This window comes from Hyperolius riggenbachi, chromosome 1 (assembly GCF_040937935.1).
Source record: "Hyperolius riggenbachi isolate aHypRig1 chromosome 1, aHypRig1.pri, whole genome shotgun sequence".
Taxonomy (NCBI): Eukaryota; Metazoa; Chordata; class Amphibia; order Anura; family Hyperoliidae; genus Hyperolius; species Hyperolius riggenbachi.
Genome location: NC_090646.1, coordinates 636,574,840 through 636,595,449, shown reverse-complemented (window position 1 = coordinate 636,595,449; position 20,610 = coordinate 636,574,840). Strand labels below are relative to the sequence as shown.

The window sequence follows — 20,610 nt, the reverse complement described above, 5'->3', positions numbered from 1 at the left end:
TAAAAGTAGTCCTCCCACGCCTAGAACCCTCCTTATACTCCCCCAAACCCCCAAAAGTGATGATGCCATGCTTAGGCTGCCATCTAGTGGCTTTATCAGGTGTGCAGTCACAGCATCACTATGGCCCACCCATTTGAGTCATCACTCACCACTTACCTGTGTTGCTGAGTGTAGAGGATTCATGGCGTCCCTTGGAGGTGAGTATAGGCAGAGGTTGGGAGGTTGAACAGATAGGAGATAACGGAGAAGGTAGGGTATCATTAAGAAACAAAAGTTCTGGAATTGGGATTTAACGCACTTTGCAACATGTCTATATTATTGGCTGCTGGTCCATCTGGAGCATTTCAATAGCCCCGTTCAGATCTAATGCAGTGGAATACAATGAGGTGTCAATGAAGAGCAACAGGATGTATTTTGTATGGTATAACGCAGTGTCATTCGTTACAGTATGTGGAGTATGCATCATATTCCAAACCAACGTTTGCAACCACACGGGTGTGCTATGATGCATAACTCTGCAATGTGAATTGCAAGGTACTGGCTAAAACTCCTTCGTATCTCTTCCAATTGCTACATGGAGCTCTATTTGCAGACAACAAAATGGCTGCCCGCGTGAACAGGTTAACAGCTATCAGATAACTGTCATTATAATGTTAGTTAAAGAGGAACTGTAACCAAGGATTAAACTCCATCGCAATTAGTAGCTGATACTCCCTTACCCATGAGAAATCTTTTCCTTTTCGTAAAATTAATCATCAGGGGGTCTGTATGGCTGATATTGTGGTGAAACCCCTCCCACAGTGTGATGTCAGGACCATGGTCCTGACAGTTTCCTGTCTGTGAACCTTGTTGCATTGTGGAAAATAACAGCTGTTCCCAACTGCCAAGAAACCAGTATCTCCCTCTGTGCATATGTATATCTATAAAAAAAACAACCACCTTTTAGCCCCTTTAAAGATAAACTCCGACCAAGAATTTAACTTTATCCCAATCAGTAGCTGATACCCCCTTTTACTTGAGAAATCTATTCCTTTTCACAAACAGACCATCAGGGGGCGCTGTATGACTGATATTGTGGTAAAACCCCTCCCACCAGAAACAAGAAAAGTATGTACGCTTGGCAGTTTCCTGTCTGTGAACCTTGCTGCATTGTGGGAAATGGCTGTTTCCAACTGCCAAAACAGCATGCAGCAGCTACATCACCTGTCAGCAGTAAAAATGTCACCATGTAATAAATGTCAGAATGTAAATCAGGGAGAGGAAAGATTTTACAATGAGCAAACACTGACTAAATCATTTATACATAATTATTGTAAAAATTAAGCACTTTTTTTATTACATTATTTTCACTGGAGTTCCTCTTTAATGCTGGGCATACACGGCTCGTTTTTGCCGCTCGATTCTCCCGCTCGATCGTTTCACCGCTGGATTCCGCAGTCAATTCTCTTCTTTTCCACTCATTTTTCTTATCTTAGGACATGTCAGAAATTATGTATCGAGCCATCTTAAAAACTCAATCAAAAAACCGAGCCGTGTGTGGCCAGCATTAGGGCGTGTGGTTATAGATAATGGCAGTTGGTGCTGTCTATCTTTTTCATGTCTGCCAGCAGTAAAGATGATGACGTGCAGGCTCATTGTGGATCATACAACATGAACAAATGACATGGCGAATATCAATCATTTCTTGATCTCTCTTCTATTTAACGTCTCACTTTGGAATGTATTGATATATTTTTTCCCCCTTTTTGCTAAAGTTCCTCTTAAAATTTGTCATTTCCCACAGTCTATGCACGGAACTCTGAAGAGCATTGACGGCCCTCCAAAACCCGGCGTCACCTTACCGCTTGGCACGAAGCAAGCTACCCAGAATTCCACCAGCCCCAGCAAGGAGGAGACCAAGCCTAGCAACGGAACAGAGAAGCCAGAGAAGAAGCCAGTGGTCTCCGAGAAGAGCTCCACCCAGTTCATAAAGAAAGTCTCTTATCCAGGCTGGACGTGTTGGGAGTGTGAGGAGAACTTCAGCCAGAGGGAGGCGTACATCTCACATATGAGGAAGCAGCATGGGAAGGTGAGAGAGAACTTGTGATGTCATTGTTAGGGTATGTGTCAGCATGGAGCACACCCCCTCTACAGCTATACTGATGGAGGTAGGGTGAGTGATAGCTTGGGCCATGATAAAAGGATCCATATCCTATTAACTCAATATAAACCTATGCGTTTTCCAAGGAGAGATTTTCAAACCTTATTAATAAAACACCTTTAAAGAGAATCTCTTTACCTCCCCTAAGGGGTACTGACTTCAAGTGCAGGGCTGGAGCTACCATAGGAAAAAATGGGCAATTGCCCCAGGGCCCCAGAGCCTGTAGGGGCCCCCATGGTGTCCCTCTCCATCTTAACTGCTGCTCTCCAGGGACTCTGTATAGTCTGTTAAGTTGGGAGGTGATTGGGGGAGGGTCAGCAGCCAGCTCAGGAGGGAAATTTGGCTGCAACAAAGGGCCTCTAATGGCGCTTTTTGGTCGGGGGGTGTCTGTTGTGGGGCCCCCGGGCTAATTTTGCCCTAGGGCCCAATTGTTACTTGAACTGGCCCTGCTCAAGGGGGGAAGCCTCTGGATCCTAATGAGGCTTCCCCATCCTCCTAAGCCTCAGGGATCCAGCCCTGGCAGCCCCCAAACAGAAGCCATGTAAATATTTACCTTCCCGACTCTTGCTCAGACGCAGTAGTAGCTTTTCGATGGGCGCCGGCAGAAATGGCTGCGCCTGATCAGGTCCGCTCTATTGTGCAGAAGAGCAGAACCTGACCTGGCTCTGCTATTTCCGCCAGAGCCCATCGAAAAGCCGCTGCTGTGCCTGAGCAGGAGCGCGGAAGGTAAATGTGGCTGAACAGTGTACTAGTGGCTGGATAGTGTGCTGATTAAGGGCTCTACCTCTGACACAGGAGACCTGGGTTTGAATCTCAGCTCTTCCAGATCAGTAAGCCAGCACCTATTCGGTGAGGAGACCTTGGCCAAGATTCCCTAACACTGCTAATGCATATAGAGCACGTCCTGGTGGCTGCAGCTCTGGCGCTTTGAGTCCAACAGGAGAAAAGTGCAATATAAATGGTCTGTGTCTTGTGTCTAAATATTGCAGCTGCTACTGCACCACAGCCAACAAGCTTGTTGGCTGATTTTTCTGGGGCTGCCAGCGCTGGATATCAGAGGTTAAAGAGGACAGGGGGAGCCTCATTAGGAGCCAGAGGCTTCCCCCTCCCGATCAAGGATCCCCCAAGGGCTGTTTTTTTTTGTTTTGTTTCGTTTGTTTTTTGAGAGGGGAGGGGGGGCTGTTACAGATTCACTTTAAAGCTTCTAACATGCAAGAAAATTCCCAAAATAATATTTGTTTTACATACTGTTTAGTGCTTTTTAATTACTGAGTGTTGAAAGTTTTTTTTTTTTTTTTTTTTTTTAAAGATAACCTCCTGGGAGAACGTTAGTTTGATAAGGGCTATAAGGCTTGAAGCACAAACTTGCGGTAATGTTGACTTGCATGGTGATATTAGCGCAACCTATGGTACTAGTCTAGTGTGACCGTTGCCTAGGTAATGTGCGCTACTAACAGTAATGCAACAGTTGCGCTAGTCGAATACCATGCGTCACACTCCTAGCAAAACTTGCAGTACACGGTGCCGATAGTAAGGGTAACACTGCTGTGCGATGTCTGTGCAAGGTAATATTACCGCAAGTTTGTGCATCAAGCCCCAAGAGGCATAACTTTGGCTTACAGACAGATCACTTTCCTCCTTTATCCCCTAAAAGAGAATATTTCATGCTGGCTAGACGTGATTAGGAAGCCATCAGTCTGTGCGAGTCTCTGAACTGGCAGAGCAGGTAGCTTGCTTTTTTATTTTGTAAAAGAATCGGGCTTTAAAAATCTCCAAGCACTGGAAACACTCAGTTGTGGGCTGCAAGGCTCCAGGTTCCTCCCTGACTGTATGTATTGCTGAGGTCTCTGTTCCTGTCACTCACAGTATAGCTCTGGGGGCTCCAAGTTCCGCTACAGAACTATTCCTCGACTTCCCAACACACCTGTTACGTTTACCATGCTGCCGCTCCATAAATATTAATGTAAAAAGCCTCAAAATATTAATAAATGATAAGAACACAATCTAACATGCTGAGAAAAGCTGGTTAGAAGGGAAAATCGGAGCTATTTCTAGAGATCAACCTTTCCAAGGCCAGCTCTCTAAGGGCTCGTGCCCACGCCCAAGTTATGTCACTCTTAGGGATCGGTACGCCTTTGCACACACGCAGACGCATTCATAGCCAGGAAATGTGCATTGTTTAAAAGGAAATAAATATGGAAGCCTCCATGTGTCTCTCACTTCAGGTTCCCTTTAAAATCATTTACTTGACACCAGCTTGTAAAGGCACTTGGAATCCATTGACGCAGGACATTTCTGTTAGGAGTTTGGCTTTACATGTAAAAATATTGAGAGGAAGGACACATCCTGTTGGCCAGGCAGACCATGAAAATTGATTTAGAGTCAAAACATGACATTTTCGTGTGGTGATTAAAGCCCGTCTCCAGAAACCGATCTTTAAATATCACTTAACAACCTATTAATTAGAGAGCTCCAGTGTTAATTCCTTGTGTGAAATGAGGCGCCTGCTGCTCCAAAACCCACCCTGAAGTTTAGATCATGTGACCAAGTGTTGCTGAGTACAGAGTCAGTTACAAGCTGTGTGGGTGTGGCTAATGCTGCCTTGATGGCATCATCCCGACATTCAAACTGCTGAAATGATTGGGAGTTCAGGCAAATTGCCTAGCAAACACGGTGCTATGCGATTTGCTATTATTATTTATTTCGTATTTATAAAGTGCCGACATCTTCTGCAGAAAAACCGAGAGCCCAATATAGTGTAGTATGTATTGAAAAAGGGGAGATGAATTGTAACGTAAGTATTATACTTACAAAACCAGGGTTTCCACGCAGGCAACCACTGTAAATGCAGGTGGGGAGATTAGACCTGTCCCCACTCAGGAGTAAGATGTCGCTCTCTGTGGATAGAAGAAAAGAGGGTGTATCACCCTTCCACCAAGGGTGGATCGCTTACTTTGTAGAGGTGTACTGAGGCGCCAAAAGAGTAAAATATGCTAAAATCATCTAAAAATGTTCAGGAGGCGGTGGTGGACCTGCCACTCCATTCAGACACGATGCGGTCGATTCAGTTAATACAATTTATTCACATACTCCTAGTGAACACTGGCAACGCGTTTCACGGGCACAATCCCGCTTCATCAGGCAACAAGACAACAGGAGTAATACACTGTAATTGACCGAGATGATGAAAGCATAATCAGAATGCTGTGTATGGTTTCTAATGTATACAATTATTAAGATAAAAATTATCGTATAAAAATAGTAACAACCATTAGTAATAGGCGGGCTGTCTTAGTGTGGGAGGATAATGATCCTAGGGTATTGTGGATGGGACCAAGGGTAAAGTTACAGGATACATGTTACTAATATAAATGATAGTGGAACTCATAGTGTGTAAGCAGGGTAATATACATCAAAACGAAATGAAAATAAAAATTAAAAATTAAAATTAGACAGAAATATGACACAAAATAGAACCAATAGTCAATGTAAACGGCCATTAACAAAAATAATAGACAACAATGCGTAGCCATCATGCTAGTATGTGACCAATGTAAAGGTGTCCTAGTGTATGGATGGGGCTAGGGGCAGAAAGCGTATAGTGTCTGGCAACTAAGGGGAATCTGAACAAGGGGAATGGCAAGCAGGATGATAAATGTAACACCATGGGAGCATAATATACTAGTGAGGGTAGTGAGAAACAAATTGTGTGAGCAGAGGTCAGATTGGGCTATAGGAAGCACATATAGCGTTAAAAACCAAAACAGAGGAGTCACTTACCAGCTAGGGGTCCAGTCTATGCTTGGCACCTCTGTGCTGGCGTGGGGAAATGGAGGGGATTATCAAGGTGAGCCGGGGTTAATTGTCCAATGATTGGTGGTGGGGGGAGGGTGGGCTGGGCAAATGTGGGAGTGGGCGTGGGCCAGAAAAAACTATTGACCAATGGGAGAGAGAGGTAGGAACAGCGTGCACCCTGTCAGTCTGATGCATGCACGCTGTTCCTACCTCTCTCTCCCATTGGTCAATAGTTTTTTTCTGGCCCACGCCCACTCCCACACTGTACAGAGTATATTGTCTTGTCACTTAACTTTCCCTCAGAGGGGCTCCCAATCTAATCCCTACTATAGTCATATGTCTATATATGTATTAGCAAAAATCTATTAACCCGTCGCACTCTTGCATGCAAATGTTCAAACAAATGCATTCACAGATTCACTCATCCAGGCACAACTGTTATCCCTACAGCTAAGTTAAAAGCCGGGGTTTTAGTTCACAGAAGAATGCATTCTTATGCTTAGTCACCTATACTGCACAGAAGTACCCAGGTAAGCATAGGTGTCCTAACTCTAGCCCTGTACCATGCATAGTGCAGACATGCAAACACATTCATTGCGTCAAACCTATCAATGGATTAGGAGCACACATCCTGACGTCCTCTCCTGGGACAGACAGTGCATCTTACGAATCGCACAAGGGAGCTAACGTTATGTGTCCATGTGCACCATGCACATACACCAGCATAAGCTGTGTGCATGCTGACAAACACATACAGGGGAAGGAGGGAGTGCACTGAATTAGACCCTAGCCACAGGGGTCAGTAACAAGAAAAAAAATACATATATCCAGGCACATCGCCTCTAGATAGGACATTAAATAAATTATTAAGGAAAGGCAGGTGCTGAAGGGGGTGCCACACCCCCTTCAGCACCTGCCTTTCCTTAATAATTTATTTAATGTCCTATCTAGAGGCGATGTGCCTGGATATATGTATTTTTTATATATGTATTAGTGTATGTATCGTAGTTTAATACCAGTTTTGGGGGAAGTCAATTAACTTATCCGTATATTTTTGGGAAGAGGGAGGAAACCGAAGTGTCTGGAGGAAATCCAGTCCCAAATGAGTCAGCACCGTCTTCCATATAAAATAGTTCTCTTTATTCCATCTCAAAGATTAAAAAAACAGCATGATGTATAGCAAGACAGCGACAGCTCCGCTGTTTCGGATCATCTACCCTTTTTCAAGCTGCAAAGAGCATAACATCCACACTGAACCACAATAAATCAGCTGTTTAAATACTAAACATGATGTATCAGGTGATCAGCAGCCGACCAACCAGCGTCCTGCGAACCCCGGCGGACCTGATGGGAAACCCCTTCAAGTAATATGCAAAGTAGGATCAAAGAGACCCACACCCCATGGGAGGCAACTATATGCTAACCATTTGCATAACGAGCGCGGTGTATTACTCACCGCCTATATCGCTGCAGTAAGGCAAGCCCAGCGGACGCCCCAGCCATCTCACTTCCGCATACCTCGCGTCATGCCTGACGTGTCCAAGCCACGTGATATTAGTCACGTGCGCTCCGTCATTCAATAGTGGAGCGCGCGCCGTCCTCATAGCGGCCGCGCCTCCTCCATATATCTGCAATAGAACGCAGCTGAATGGGCCAACAAGGCCCCTCCCTCCAAGCCACGCCACCGTTGCTATGTTACAAGGTAACTAGGTAACCCGACGCTAACAGCGTCAGATACATCAAAAACGATACGTGTAGAGATGGACAGAGCGTCCCCACCACTTACCCACTCCAGCAGCATACTAGAAAATCCCTTGGGCAATTCGAGTAAACCAGGGGTCACACGCATCCCAATCGATCCGCTACCCATCACCTGTCAAGACATAACATTACACAAGTATAAATATTCATGCCTACAACGAAGACTAGCAGCAGCATTTCTATATGCAAGGAAAAAGGACATATTCCTTGTTCAACCCTCCCCTCCCCATGGTACCTAACTTTCTGATCCACATGGCCTCCTTTTTCAATAGTACCTTGTGTCGGTCCCCCCCTCCGAAGTCCCAAGGGGGCCTGATCAATTACTTGTACTTTTAGCTGGGATACATTATGTCTATGCTCCTTAAAGTGACAGGCCACAGATCGTTCATGACTATCCCCCCTGATAGTGGTCTTATGTGAGGAGATCCTATCCCTCAAGGGCTGTGTTGTTTTCCCAACATACCCTAAACCACAAGGGCATTTGATTAAATACACTATATATGTAGATTCACAAGTAAAATAACCCTTAATGGAAAATTTACGGCCACTTGAGGGATGGGTAAACATATCACCCTTTGTCACATTATTGCACATATGACAGTGCAGACATGGATAAGTTCCATTCCTACAAGCTTCCCCCCTAATATCTCCAGAATAAGTATGTACCACCTTATCCCTAATTGCAGGTGGTTTGCGAAAGGACATAAGGGGCGGATATCTAAATTCCTGTACCTGAGGGAAGGACTCTTTCAAAATTCTCCAATGTTTTCTCAGAATCTTACTAATCTGCTGGCTCTGACTATTAAAGGTACTAACAAAAGGCACCCTTGGTTCACTGACCCTATTTTTCTTTTGGGCTCCCCTCCTCCCAAGTAACTCTGCAGGTTACCCCCTCTTAGAGAATTTTTCATGTACTTGTGCAATTCTCAATTCACGTTTAACCGGGTCGGCTACAATACTCTCAACCCTTATCTCCTGTCCCTGCGGGATATTCTCTTTAATGTGTTTGGGGTGGAAGCTCTGAAATTCAAGAATAGAATTTCTATCCGTTTGGTCTGCAGGAAATCCATGCAGACACTGGGGGAACATACCAACTCTGCACAGATAGTTCTCTGGATGGGGATTGAACCAGGGACCCAAACACTGCAAGGCTAGAGTTGTAAAGAGACTCTGTAACAAAAAAAAAGTTCCCCTGGGGGGTACTCACCTAGGTAGGGGGAAGCCTCCGGGTCCCAATGAGGCTTCCCCCTCCCCTGTAGCTGCAGGCAATCCAGCGCTGACTCCCCCAAAGTCTCCAGCAATCCTGGCTCGCCAAGCCTGACAAGGCTTGATATTTACCTTCCCTGGCTCCAGTGGGGGCGCTGTTGCGGCTCTCAGCACGGAGATAGGCAGAAATAGCCGACCTATGTCGGGTGCGCTCTACTACGCAGGCGCAAGAGACTTGCACCTGCGCAGTAGAGCGGCCCAACAGTGATCGTCTATTTCCGCCTACCTCTGAGCGGAGAGCCGATACTGCACCTGCGCTGGAGCCGGGAAGGTAAATATTTACATTCCCGCTGTCCGGAGGGGCACAACGAGACCGCCGCGGCACACGGGAAGACGTGGAAAACCCTCGATAGGATCCCCCACCCGAGGTGAGTACCCCTCAGGGGAACTTTTTTCGATACAGGTTTTCTTTAAAGAGAATCTGTATTGTTAAAATCGCACAAAAGTAAACATACCAGTGTGTTAGGGGACATCTCCTATTCCCCTCTGACACAATTTCGCCGCTCCCCGCCGCATTAAAAGTGGTTAAAAACAGTTTTAAAAAGTTTGTTTATAAACAAACAAAATGGCCACCAAAACAGGAAGTAGGTTGATGTACAGTATGTCCACACATAGCAAATACATCCATACACAAGCAGGCTGTATACAGCTTTCCTTTTGAATCTCAAGAGATCATTTGTGTGTTTCTTTCCCCCCTGAGGGGGGAGTTCATAGCAGAACCACAACACTGAAGAACTTGGCAGCCTTCCAGACACAGGCCGACAAGTCTGACAGGGGAAAGATGCATTGATTTATTACAGAGACTGTGATAGTATAAAGTGCTGCAGTAAGCCAGAACACATTAGAATAGCTTTTGGAACTGGATGATAAAAAACAGGATGCAATTTTTGTTACGGAGTCTCTTTAACTACTTTGGCCTGGCGGACATATAATATACGTCCAAAAGGCCGCATGTGGGCTCCTGCGGCTGATCGCACGCGTGCTCCCGGCCCACGGCTCGTTAGCCAGAGAATCGGTGAATCGGGACATGGTGCCCGATCACTGATCCCTTTCCCAGTTATTCTGCGCCTGCGCAGTCCGTGCCGGTCCACGTGGCGGTGATTGACAGCGCCACTCGTGCAGGCGCAGTACAGGCCGTCATCGCCGGGGACCGGGACGGAGCTGCGGCGAACGGCTGCGGGCAGAGCTGCGGCGAGGGACATACTGGGAGCTTGGGGCTGGAGGAAGCCCCGGGTTAGTAGCGCTTATTTTCTTCATTTAGCCTGATAACTCCTTTAAGCACTGCGCCACCGTGCTACCCTGCCCTGTTTTTTTTTGTTTTTTTACACATCAATGCTGATCACACCCATAATTGCGGTAACACATGCCCAAAAAAAAAGTGAAAATCGTGATCACAGCGCACTGTAATTTGCAGTGCGGAAGGGTATAAGGGCTGAGAAGAGACACTGGTATAGTGGTATTTACAACTTTGGAAACTGCCCATATGCTTTAAAGTGGACCTGAACTCTTACACAGGACAGAAATGCCCCCTGTATGTGTTCAGAAAGTTTAGCCTGTCTAATTCCCCCTCATCTGTGACTAATCACAAGTTGTAATTTGATCTCTCAACTGTGTCAGCTGGCTACCTCGGCTGAGCAGCTAATTCGTAAACACATGATGTTAACCCCATGTCTGCTTCCATGAAAGCAGGAAGTAGAAAGCAGGATTTGTATCAGCCGTAACACAGAAATCTTTTTTTTCTATAAAGATTATTATGCTGTTGCTTATCTTTTAGAGCAGAGAGGAAGTTCTGAGTTCAGGTCTGCTTTAAATATCACCTTTTCCTGTTAGATATACCGTATACACTTTCTTCAAAAGGGATCTAGAGTGCCAACAGGTGGCCATAAGGAGAACTGCACCCAGACGTTTCCCCTTGTAGGGAGTGGAGGGGATGGGAGCTCCTGCATTGTAAGAAGATGTGTTTTAAGAATACCAGAGACTATCTGCATTCTGAAATGTAGTTTCCCTGTCACTATCCTGATGAGGGATCTCCATGTGGCAGTTACATAAGAGGAAGTCACAGCAGCTCGGCCCATCAGTGAGGACACACTTCTCAATGTGACACACGCTGTCCCTGAACTATGAAGCCCTCATGTTGTATGTTCCCAGGAACCTCACAGGCCGTATAAATAATGAAAGGGAAGGAATGGTAATGTGCCTTGCAGCTGCGGTGCCCTGAGAGGTACACCATCCTCCAATTACTGTATCCCCGTCTGCTGTGTCCTCCCACATCCCATTACACTAAATCACTGTATGTGCTTCATGGTCTCATCAGAGTCACCAGTCTCAAGAAAAACCTATACGCCTCAAGAAAAATGTACACTTTAAAGGTAGTTTAAAACTTTCACAAAATTCATCATTTTATTGTGCAATTAAAGAAGAAATTCCACTACGCATTTAATAAGAATCTCAAGTTTCAACAGTTATTAAAACTTATTGTAAAACTTTTTTTTTTCTTTCCTTGTTCTCCACTTTCAAAAGATTACTTGAAGGCCTAGTTCAGCCTCCCATTTTAATGCATATTATAGTAGTCTTCTAATCAAACAAACACAGAACATTTATATTGCGCTTTTCTCCTGGTGGACTCAAAGCGCCAGTGCTGGAGCCACTAGGACACGCTCTTTAGGCAGTAGCAGTGTTAGACTCTTGCCCAAGGTCTCCTACTGAATAGGTGAGGGCTTACTGAACAGGAGGAGCCGAGATTCGAACCCTGGTCTCCTGTGTCAGAGGCAGAGCAGTTAACCATTACACCATCCAGCCAGTCTATTAATAACAATAATTGGCTTTTAATACACCCATAACTTATGACAGCTGTAGTATGTTTTTTTACTTTCTTTAATATTTTGAAAGTGTTGATTGGTGATTGGACAGTGCAGTTTTTACCTGTCAGACAGTGGTCCAGACTCCTCCCACATCCCATCATTACCCACATCACGAGGTACCCAGGGAGGAGCTGTGAGTGGGAAGCAGCCAATTCTCTCCCTATGAGCCCATCTGCCCCCACTCTATCCCTTCTCTCTGCTAAGAGATTCACTCTTTGTGGCCAGCATAGCAGTTATAGCCGTCTCTCTTGACGATAAAAATCTGCTGAGCTGCAGTGCTGACCATAAAGAGTTAATCCCTCAGCAGCACAGGGAGGAAGCGGTGAGTGAGAGCGGGTCATTAACTGTCTTCACTCTACTGCCAGCTACATACTTCCTAGAGAGATTACTGGGTGAATTAACTGACTTGTTTTCTGGAATAGCTGCATCAACAATAATGATGTGTGTGCACATCTTTGGAAGTTCGAACTGTTTATGTTTCTAAAGAATGGATTGTCAGATTCAGGCAATGCCATTTTCAGATTTTACAGAGAACAAGATGGCTGCCCCATGACAAGGGAGACCATGTACGGTATTCTTCTATCTGCAAGGCTGGCCAGCAAGGTGAAACGCCACTGTGCATTGATAGTTATGTAGCAGTGTGAAACATGGCAGGAGTGAAATCAAGTGAAGGGAAGCATAGTTCAGGTCGGTTTTAATGACCTAACTACCAAACCTAAGGTTGTCTATGCCGCCCTGCCTATTTAAAGTGGACTTGAACTCTTGCACAGGGCAGAGGGAAAACCGAGATAAATGCACCATGTATGTATTTAGAGAGTTTAGTCCGTCTAATTACCCCTAATCTGTGACTAATCACAAGTGTAATTTGATCTCTCAGCTGTGTCAGCTGACTGCTACAGCACAGCAGCTAATTTGTAAACACAGGATATTAACCCTAAGTCTGCTTCTGTGAAAGCAGGAAGTAGACGCACTGCAGATTTATTGCAGAATTTGCAGCAGCTGTAACAAAGAAATGTTTTCTTTTAAGCTCATTATGCTGTTGCTTACCTTTTAGGTCGCTTTAAGGGCCTCGCGGCTAAAAAAAGCCTTGGCCGCGCTCTGTCGCGGGGTGGGGGGGGGGGATGGAGAGGAGCGACGCCTGGGATCAGTAGCAGCAACAAAGCACAGCCTGCGCTCGCATCTCTGCAAGTATCTGTTGTACACATAGACTTCAATAGACGCCGGGAGGAGCGCGGCGAGAGCAAGCACAGCTTTGTTTGTGTAGTCGGTCTGTGGGGCAGAGGAGCAGGGCGGCATTCTCTCAGGGTGCCAGACGCCTTCACAGACTAGAAAGAATGTGCTGGGAAGAAAGCGGACTGTAACCTACATCTTCCTGGTCCAGCTGAGAGCAGACATAATAAGATGAGGGGGGGGGGGGGGGGGAGCAGCAAAGCTTTTCATGGCGGAGGTTCCGCAGTCGGCCATCGGGAACGCGATGCAGAAGAAAAGACGGGCCAGACTGAACTACCCACATTCACAACTTTCATCTGTTTTCTTCCAACTACAGAGGAACAAGTCTGACTCTCTGTATCTGAACTTATTCAACTTCTAGTTTGCTTTTTTGTTCCCTGCAGTGATTAATATGATGCCAGCACTTTCCATAGAATGTTACAGGAAGGATGGTACTTGTTAAAGGAGGCCTCCGCCATGTTTCATTAGATCCGTTAAAAAAGACCTCCGCCATGGTTCAGTAGATCCATTACAGGAGACCTCTGCCATGTTTCAGTCGACCCATTAAAGGAATGTAAATGCGAATGTAAAATGCTGGAAGATGTCAAATTCTTTTTCACGCGCTTGCAGAAAATCATTTGACCGACGCACACGGCAGAAGCCCTTATATGGTTAGTTAGCCCCGCCCAGCAGGCTGAAATTGAGATAAGCCAATCACAGCTTCCAGCAGCTCATCCTGTCTATAAGAAGCTGTTTTAGATTATTGATTTAATACACCCAACCTCATCCTCCCAGGGGAATTTGTAGAGTCATTTGGTTGGTCAGAGATGCAGCTTATTTGCGTAGTAAACGCTGCCATACACTGGCAGACTTTTTCCCATTGTGCCTGAATGGTAAATCCCTCCACATCTCACCAGAGAGTGATCTATCATTGTCATACACCGCACTTCAATCTTTAATAAGTTTCAACATTAACTAAATCAGTTACCGCCGCTCCCCCAGATGTCCTCCCTGCTATGCTGCTCTTCCCAGGGCCCTATACTAAGTTTGGCGGACTTACCTCTCCAGCCAGGGATACTCCTTCCTCTGTGCTGCCATCATCTCCTGGTGCCCATAGTGGCCCCTGTGAACTGCCGGTGTACGTGAGTGTGTACATGCCACCACTACAGGACTGAGAGAGGACGGCAGCACAGAGGAACGAGTCCTGCCGGCTGGTGAGGCGAGTGAAAGCACTTCACTGCGACTGCGCTTATACTCTCACCGAGATTAGGGTGATGTGCCTTGAAAAAAACACAACAGGAGTCCAATAGTGCTGTATGTCATTAGAATTGTAAAGGAAAAGAAACCAACATATGAAGCAGGTGACAAACACAAGCCTGTCTCCACTCAGGGACCTCCAGGAAGGGCTGGATGCCATGTGGTCGCACTTTCTGGAAAAAAGGGAACACAGTGCTAACAGTGGCTAAGCCACCTTGATCCATATCTTCCTCCTCCCTCTGAGAAGCAGGGGAGGTAAGCTAACACAACACAGGTGAAGAGGCACTCAGATGAAATAAAACTAAGCTAAAAACAATAGTAAAATCATGAAAAAATTGAGGTGGCATAGCTCTCAGGACAACACACTTTTTTTTTAAAAGGGGAAAGGTTTCATTTGCACCGGCAACGCGTTTTGCGGGTACACGCCCACTTCATCAGGCCAATAAGTGTTGCAGTTTTTCAGCCATAAATCTTGGGAGTGCCTGTTGTTAGAGGTGCTCCAAACTTCATGGCTGAAAAACTGCAGCACTTATTGGCCTGATGAAGTGGGCGTGTACCTACAAAACGCGTTGCCGGTGCAAATAAAACTTTTCCCCTTTTAAAAAAGTTTGTGTTGTCCCGAGACCTATGCCACCTCAATTTTTTCATGATTTTATTGTTTTTAACTTCGTTTTATTTCTTCTGGGCGCCTCTTCACCTGTGTTGTGTTGGCTCTAATACTCTCCATGAGCGGGAATATGCAAAACATGCCCTGAGAAACCAGACACCGATCCAGAATCGCTGGTGTACAATGTTCCTGTAGCCTAGAAATATAGCTAAAATTACATTTTTTAGATGTGTGGCTGGCTTTAAGGGGAACAAAGAGATGATTTGAATGTTTGGCAGTGATGCATCATGGGAGATCTTTCTTGCTCACTTTAAGCCGAGGGATTGCCAATACTTTCTGTTTAGGAAGGCAAATCTATATTAAGCAAAACATTGTAAGAGGGTTTTTTTTGGTCTCTTTGAGCCTCTGTAGCCTCCTGGTGCTTCTCGGTCACCACAGGCTATATGGCAGTGCTGACTGATCCCTATTTTTCTCTTTTCAGCATATGAAGAAACATCCGTGTCGGCAGTGTGACAAGTCCTTCAGCTCATCGCACAGCCTGTGCCGGCATAACCGCATCAAACACAAAGGAATCCGCAAAGTTTACGCCTGTCCGTAAGTGTTGCTCCATGGTGATCGATTCGCTCATTGCAGGATGGGCTCATGCTAAGGGGAGGTGCCTGAACATTTAATACGTATGGATAGTTTGCTTAATACAGGCAAAAAAGGAGTCTCGTTTCAAGGACACCTGTAACTTTGTGGCCTCTTTTACACTTGCCTTGCAAGTGTGCATTGTGTTACTCTGTTATACAACAGGGCAGGGCTGGATTTACCATAAGGCACTGTAGGCACATGCCTACAGGCGCCTGATCATGGAAAGGCGTCTCACTCCCTTCCCCGAGTGCCGCCCTTCCTCCTTCCCTATGCAGAGTCCTGAGAGGAACGTAAATGAGAGGTTACTCACCCAGCTTTCAGCATTCCACTGATGAGATCTCTGGTTAGTCCGGCACCTCAACTACTTAATATTGAGGGGTACCTCTGGCTACCCAATACGAAGAGACCTGTGGCTACCAATGATGGGCAACGGTAGTAAGGGAGAAGTGACAGCTGGGTGTGGTTCGGAAGGGGGTTTGTAGGTTCATGGAGGGCGAAGTCTAAGGTGCCAGGACATCTGTGCCTATAGGCTCCTGTGATGTAAATCTGGGCCTGCAACAGGGTAAGGCAACAACCATGCAAGAGTAATGGGGCCTAGCACACTTACTGCATTGTGTTGCACCGGAAGTGCGCGATTGGCCACCGACCCTCTGCAAAGTTAATGGTGCATTACCATCGTACTTTTGCAGCGATGGCGGAAATCATTTAAGTCAATAGGTGACACAGGGATTTTACATTTGTTGCGGTGGCGCGCATGTGCGAAACATGAATATGACGGGGAAACCCAGGAATCCAGTAGGGAGTACGTCACTGGTCTAGGGGCAGCGATGGTCAGCGGAGGTCATTTGGGGTGCGGCGCTATGCATATGACCCTGTCAGTGAACGTTGCTGCAGGGTAATAATATGAATGATGATTTCTGTGGTGCGATGGTGATAGTGTAAAACTGGCCTTAAACAAAAAAGAGTGAAATACTTTTCCTACCGTCTAGTCTCTTCCAGACAGGTAATGGGGGGGATGTGTGGTGGTGGTAAGGGGACAACCACTTCAGGGTAATCTCCTGACCAGCTGCAAATGCTTCACTGATGAAAGTTTTAGTGCAGGGGCTATACATAACTGATAGCTGTATCAGTGCTCTATCGTTCTGAGCTCAATCTCCCCAAGCTGCAGCTCTCCTGTTCTGTGTGCCATTACAGTGATATCGAAAACCATCATCAGGGAGTCAAGGTGGGGGCGTTCCTAGTGATGAACTAGTGGAGAGCAACTGCCACTTCCTCCCTGCCCATAATCAACACTCTGCTCAGTCGAGTATTTCACAGGGGTGCTGGGTGGCACGTTACTAGGATTGTAAGAGATCTGTGGCACTTTTGGGCATGCCTGATGAAAAATGGGTGTGGCCATACACTGGATGTGGGTGTGGTCATGGGTGGAGCCAACATTACATTAACAGCGGTCTAAGTAGCCCAGCTCAGCAAAATGTTGGCTGAAGTACATAGTACAGCCACAGCTCTCTGTATGCCCCTTTAAATGCATCACAGCACTTAGCATGGCATCGCAGTGCCCAATATGCCCAGATAGAGGCGCCATAGCACCCAGCATACCCCCCATTGCTGTGTGCTGTGGTGCCATGCTGGGTGCTATGGTGCCTCTATGGGACACGCTGGGTGCTATAATGCCATGCTGGGTGCTGTGTACCTCTGTGGGGCATGCTGGGTGCTGTGGTGCCTCTACTCTGCCTGGGGGACATCCGTGGCACACCAGAATAGGTAAGGGGCACGTGCCACTGATCTTTAGGGCTAGCGACGCCTCTAGCACCATACCTAAGTCAGGATTTAAAACTATGTTAAAAAATATTCAGTTCAGAGGTACTTTAGGTCAGAGATTCAGATTATTATAAACAGCTGCACGGTATATTTCTCTTTTCATACAGTCCTTTTCCAGCCTGTGTTGTAAATAAAGCAGACGGTTCATTTTCTAGGCATTGCACCGACACCAAGCGGGCATTCACCAAACGCCTGATGTTGGAGAAGCATATTCAGCTTATGCACGGCATCAAGACCGAACCGGAGGAGAAAGAAGAAGGGGAGGAAAGAACAGCGCCAACCCCCGAGGAAAAAGAAGACTCTCGTGTAAGTACATCTCCAGGCACAGATTTCAAGGACTTCTGTCACAAAAAATATTAAAGTTTGAAATCCATTAGTATAAAATGAGCATTTGTTGCAGAGAAAAATGTTTTTTTTTTTCTATGTTGCGGTCACTTACAAAAATCTTGACCGGTTTTAGACTAGACCATCTCCTCATGGGAGCTTCTCGGGAGTTCTCTTTTTTTTTTTCCCCAAAAAGCACTTACTGAATAGCAGTTGCTCAATCCAGCTGCCAGAATAGTGAGTAGAGAGGCTGGCTGGCATCTTTGCATAGATCTTTTCTATAGAGTACTTTTGTAAATCGTAAAGAAAATACTGAGAATCCCCCATGATTAGATGGGCTAGTCCAAAACCTCAGATCCATTTAGATTTTTACTAACAGCAACATAAGAGAAAATAATTTAGTGTGCGTTTTACTCTGGGGGACCTGAGGTACACAAAGTACTCATAAAGTGTTTCTGAGATGAGTTGTATTGGTATATTTATACTTACCTCGGTTTCCTCCAGCCCCATGAGGTGCATGGGGTCCCTCTCCATCTGCTCCATTCTATTGTAAATCCCCACCGGTAATCTGGCCAGTCGTGCGCTTCTGTATATACAGGCGCACTAGCAGGGACACCGCTCTCCTTTGCCTTCAGTCCAGGTCATTGCTGATCTGAGTTCGGAAGCACTGCCGCTGCGCCAGACATTGGAGCGCCATTGAGGCAGAGGAGATCCGGACTCCATGGGCTGTGTCTGGAGGAGATGAATTAGTTCTCGGGGAGGGGAGAGGAGGAGGAAGGGGGCGGGCGGCATGCCGCCTCTTCGAAGACAAGCTGCCTGACGCACATGGTTCAGGCAGCATCATGGGGGTTCTGCCCTGGCGGCCCTGATGTCCAGTCTGTTTTTTTTTTCTAAGGAAAGGGTAAGGAAACACTGGGGGTACATTTCAAAAAGCTGAAAAGGGAGCAGAAGATTGTCAGGAACCGGCCCTACGGAAAGCCTGCAGAGCCAGTTCCTGATGGGGGTTTTGACCTAAAGCGAGAGGGGGTGCAGCCTTATTCAAGCTAATACTCTGCAAGACCACTAGCGCTGCCGGGACTCATCCTGGTAACATGGGCACCTGATAAAATAGCGGGAAGCTCCTGTTAACTTGTTGTTTGTATCTAAGAATCATAGTGTAGATCTAGCCACAATATATGTTTGCACAGTTGCCACAGTTTGGTGCGATGATGAATTAGAATAATTGTGTCATGGTATGTTTGTAATAGATACCTGCAGCAAAACGCAAGCTGGAGGAACCAGTTCTGGAGTTCCGGTCTACGAGGGGGGCCATCACTCAGCCACTGAAGAAGCTGAAGATCAACGTCTTCAAGGTTCACAAGTGTGCGGTGTGCGGCTTCACCACCGAAAATCTTCTGCAGTTTCATGAACACATACCTCAGCACAAGTCTGATGGATCCTCCTACCAGTGCCAAGAGTGTGGCCTCTGCTACACCTCACACGTTTCCCTCTCCAGACACCTCTTTATTGTCCACAAGCTCAAAGAGCCGCAGACCACGCCCAAGCAGAACGGTTCTGGGGAGGACCCTCAGCAAGAGAATAAACTCACGGTGGGCAACGAAGCAATGGATAATGTAACGCCTGAAAAAACATGCAAAGTATGCGCAAAGACGTTTGAAACTGAAGCTGCCTTAAATACCCACATGAGGACTCATGGAATGGCTTTCATAAAGTCTAAAAGAATGGGCTCTTCAGAGAAGTGATGCTACCTCTACAATTAGTAGAACAGTACTCCTGTCCTGCAACACGAACCTGTTATTTATTCAAAATGGGGGCAGCACTGAAACAGTATTTCAAGGTTACATTGGTAATCCTATTCTCGTGCTGCACCAGGGGCAAGGGCTGGACATTTGTGGTGGGGACACTCCAAGAACCTCCATTGAAGTTGTAGTCTAACTCTTTAGATCATCGCCTGTTTGCAATATCCATCGTAATACTACTACTGGCAGCTGATGGGGTGATGTGATAGCTTGAAGGGTGAAGATGATGATTGAGAAAGTATATTAGGTGAATATCTTCCAAGATTGAGGAGGAGGTTTGTGAGAAGGAAATGGGGTGTGGCATCTAAACAGTAGCTTCCATGCACCACCAAGTGCAGTCAAAGTGGGTGTAGTTCTCACATAAAACCATTCCAGACGGCAGTAAATGAGATGGAAGTAGCGTATGGCTTCCAACACAGAAGATTCCCAGGCGGCAGTAAATGAGATTGCAGTGGGATGTGGCATATAGCAGGGAAAGGCTGCTAGGTGAGACAGATGTGGGGTGATGGTACCCCATACCCATTCCTAAGCTAAGCTGTTCCCACAAATAACCCCGTGGGAGCTACACAGGAGTGCAGTTCCCTGGTTTACAAGGCTAATGAGGATGAGGTCCTCTTTGATAGAGCCAGATATTGGGAGAGCGCTGCATGCTAGTCTTGCCCTTCTGGAGTCCACACATGACATGAGCAGCCAAGATTGCATAGGAGACTTTTACTGTGGACATGAAAGAATGCCATAGTGGTTGAGGTCAGGCAGGCCCCAGAGGTGAGAAAACTCACCTCTGGAACCTTCTAGATTTGAATGTGCTCCTAAAAGTACCTGTTGTCTCTTTACAGCTATTTCCTGAGGTCCCAAGGGTTATTCTCCAACCCTTTCTTTCTGATTAATCTATCTCAGATGGGTTGCTGCTTTCTGACTGATCATCTCATGAGTGGTAGATCACCAAATCGCTATAAGCTACTATAAGTTTGAATTGTTTGATTGTTCTACTCTTCTCCTAGGGGTCAACTGACTGCTTCCATATTGTTTCTCTGATTGTTAGGGTAGGTAAGAATGGGGACGACACTGGCAGATAGGAGATGAATAGAAAGTACTGTTATTCACTCTATACAGTAAAGTCTCGGTTATCCGGGACCA

The 20,610-nt window shown here is 46.1% G+C and overlaps 1 protein-coding gene across 1 annotated transcript in view; it reads left to right on the top strand.

Annotated features, from left to right (window-relative positions):
- ZNF532 (zinc finger protein 532) overlaps positions 1–19,615 on the top strand; it is an 84,360-nt gene extending 64,745 nt beyond the window's left edge. Inside the window, exons 6-9 of the mRNA XM_068251269.1 lie at positions 1,784–2,068; positions 15,378–15,490; positions 17,506–17,656; positions 18,922–19,615. Coding sequence (XP_068107370.1) covers positions 1,784–2,068; positions 15,378–15,490; positions 17,506–17,656; positions 18,922–19,416 — 1,044 coding nt within the window. The 3' untranslated portion in view covers positions 19,417–19,615. The remainder of the gene's footprint in view (positions 1–1,783; positions 2,069–15,377; positions 15,491–17,505; positions 17,657–18,921) is intronic.
- Positions 19,616–20,610: the final 995 nt, after the last annotated feature.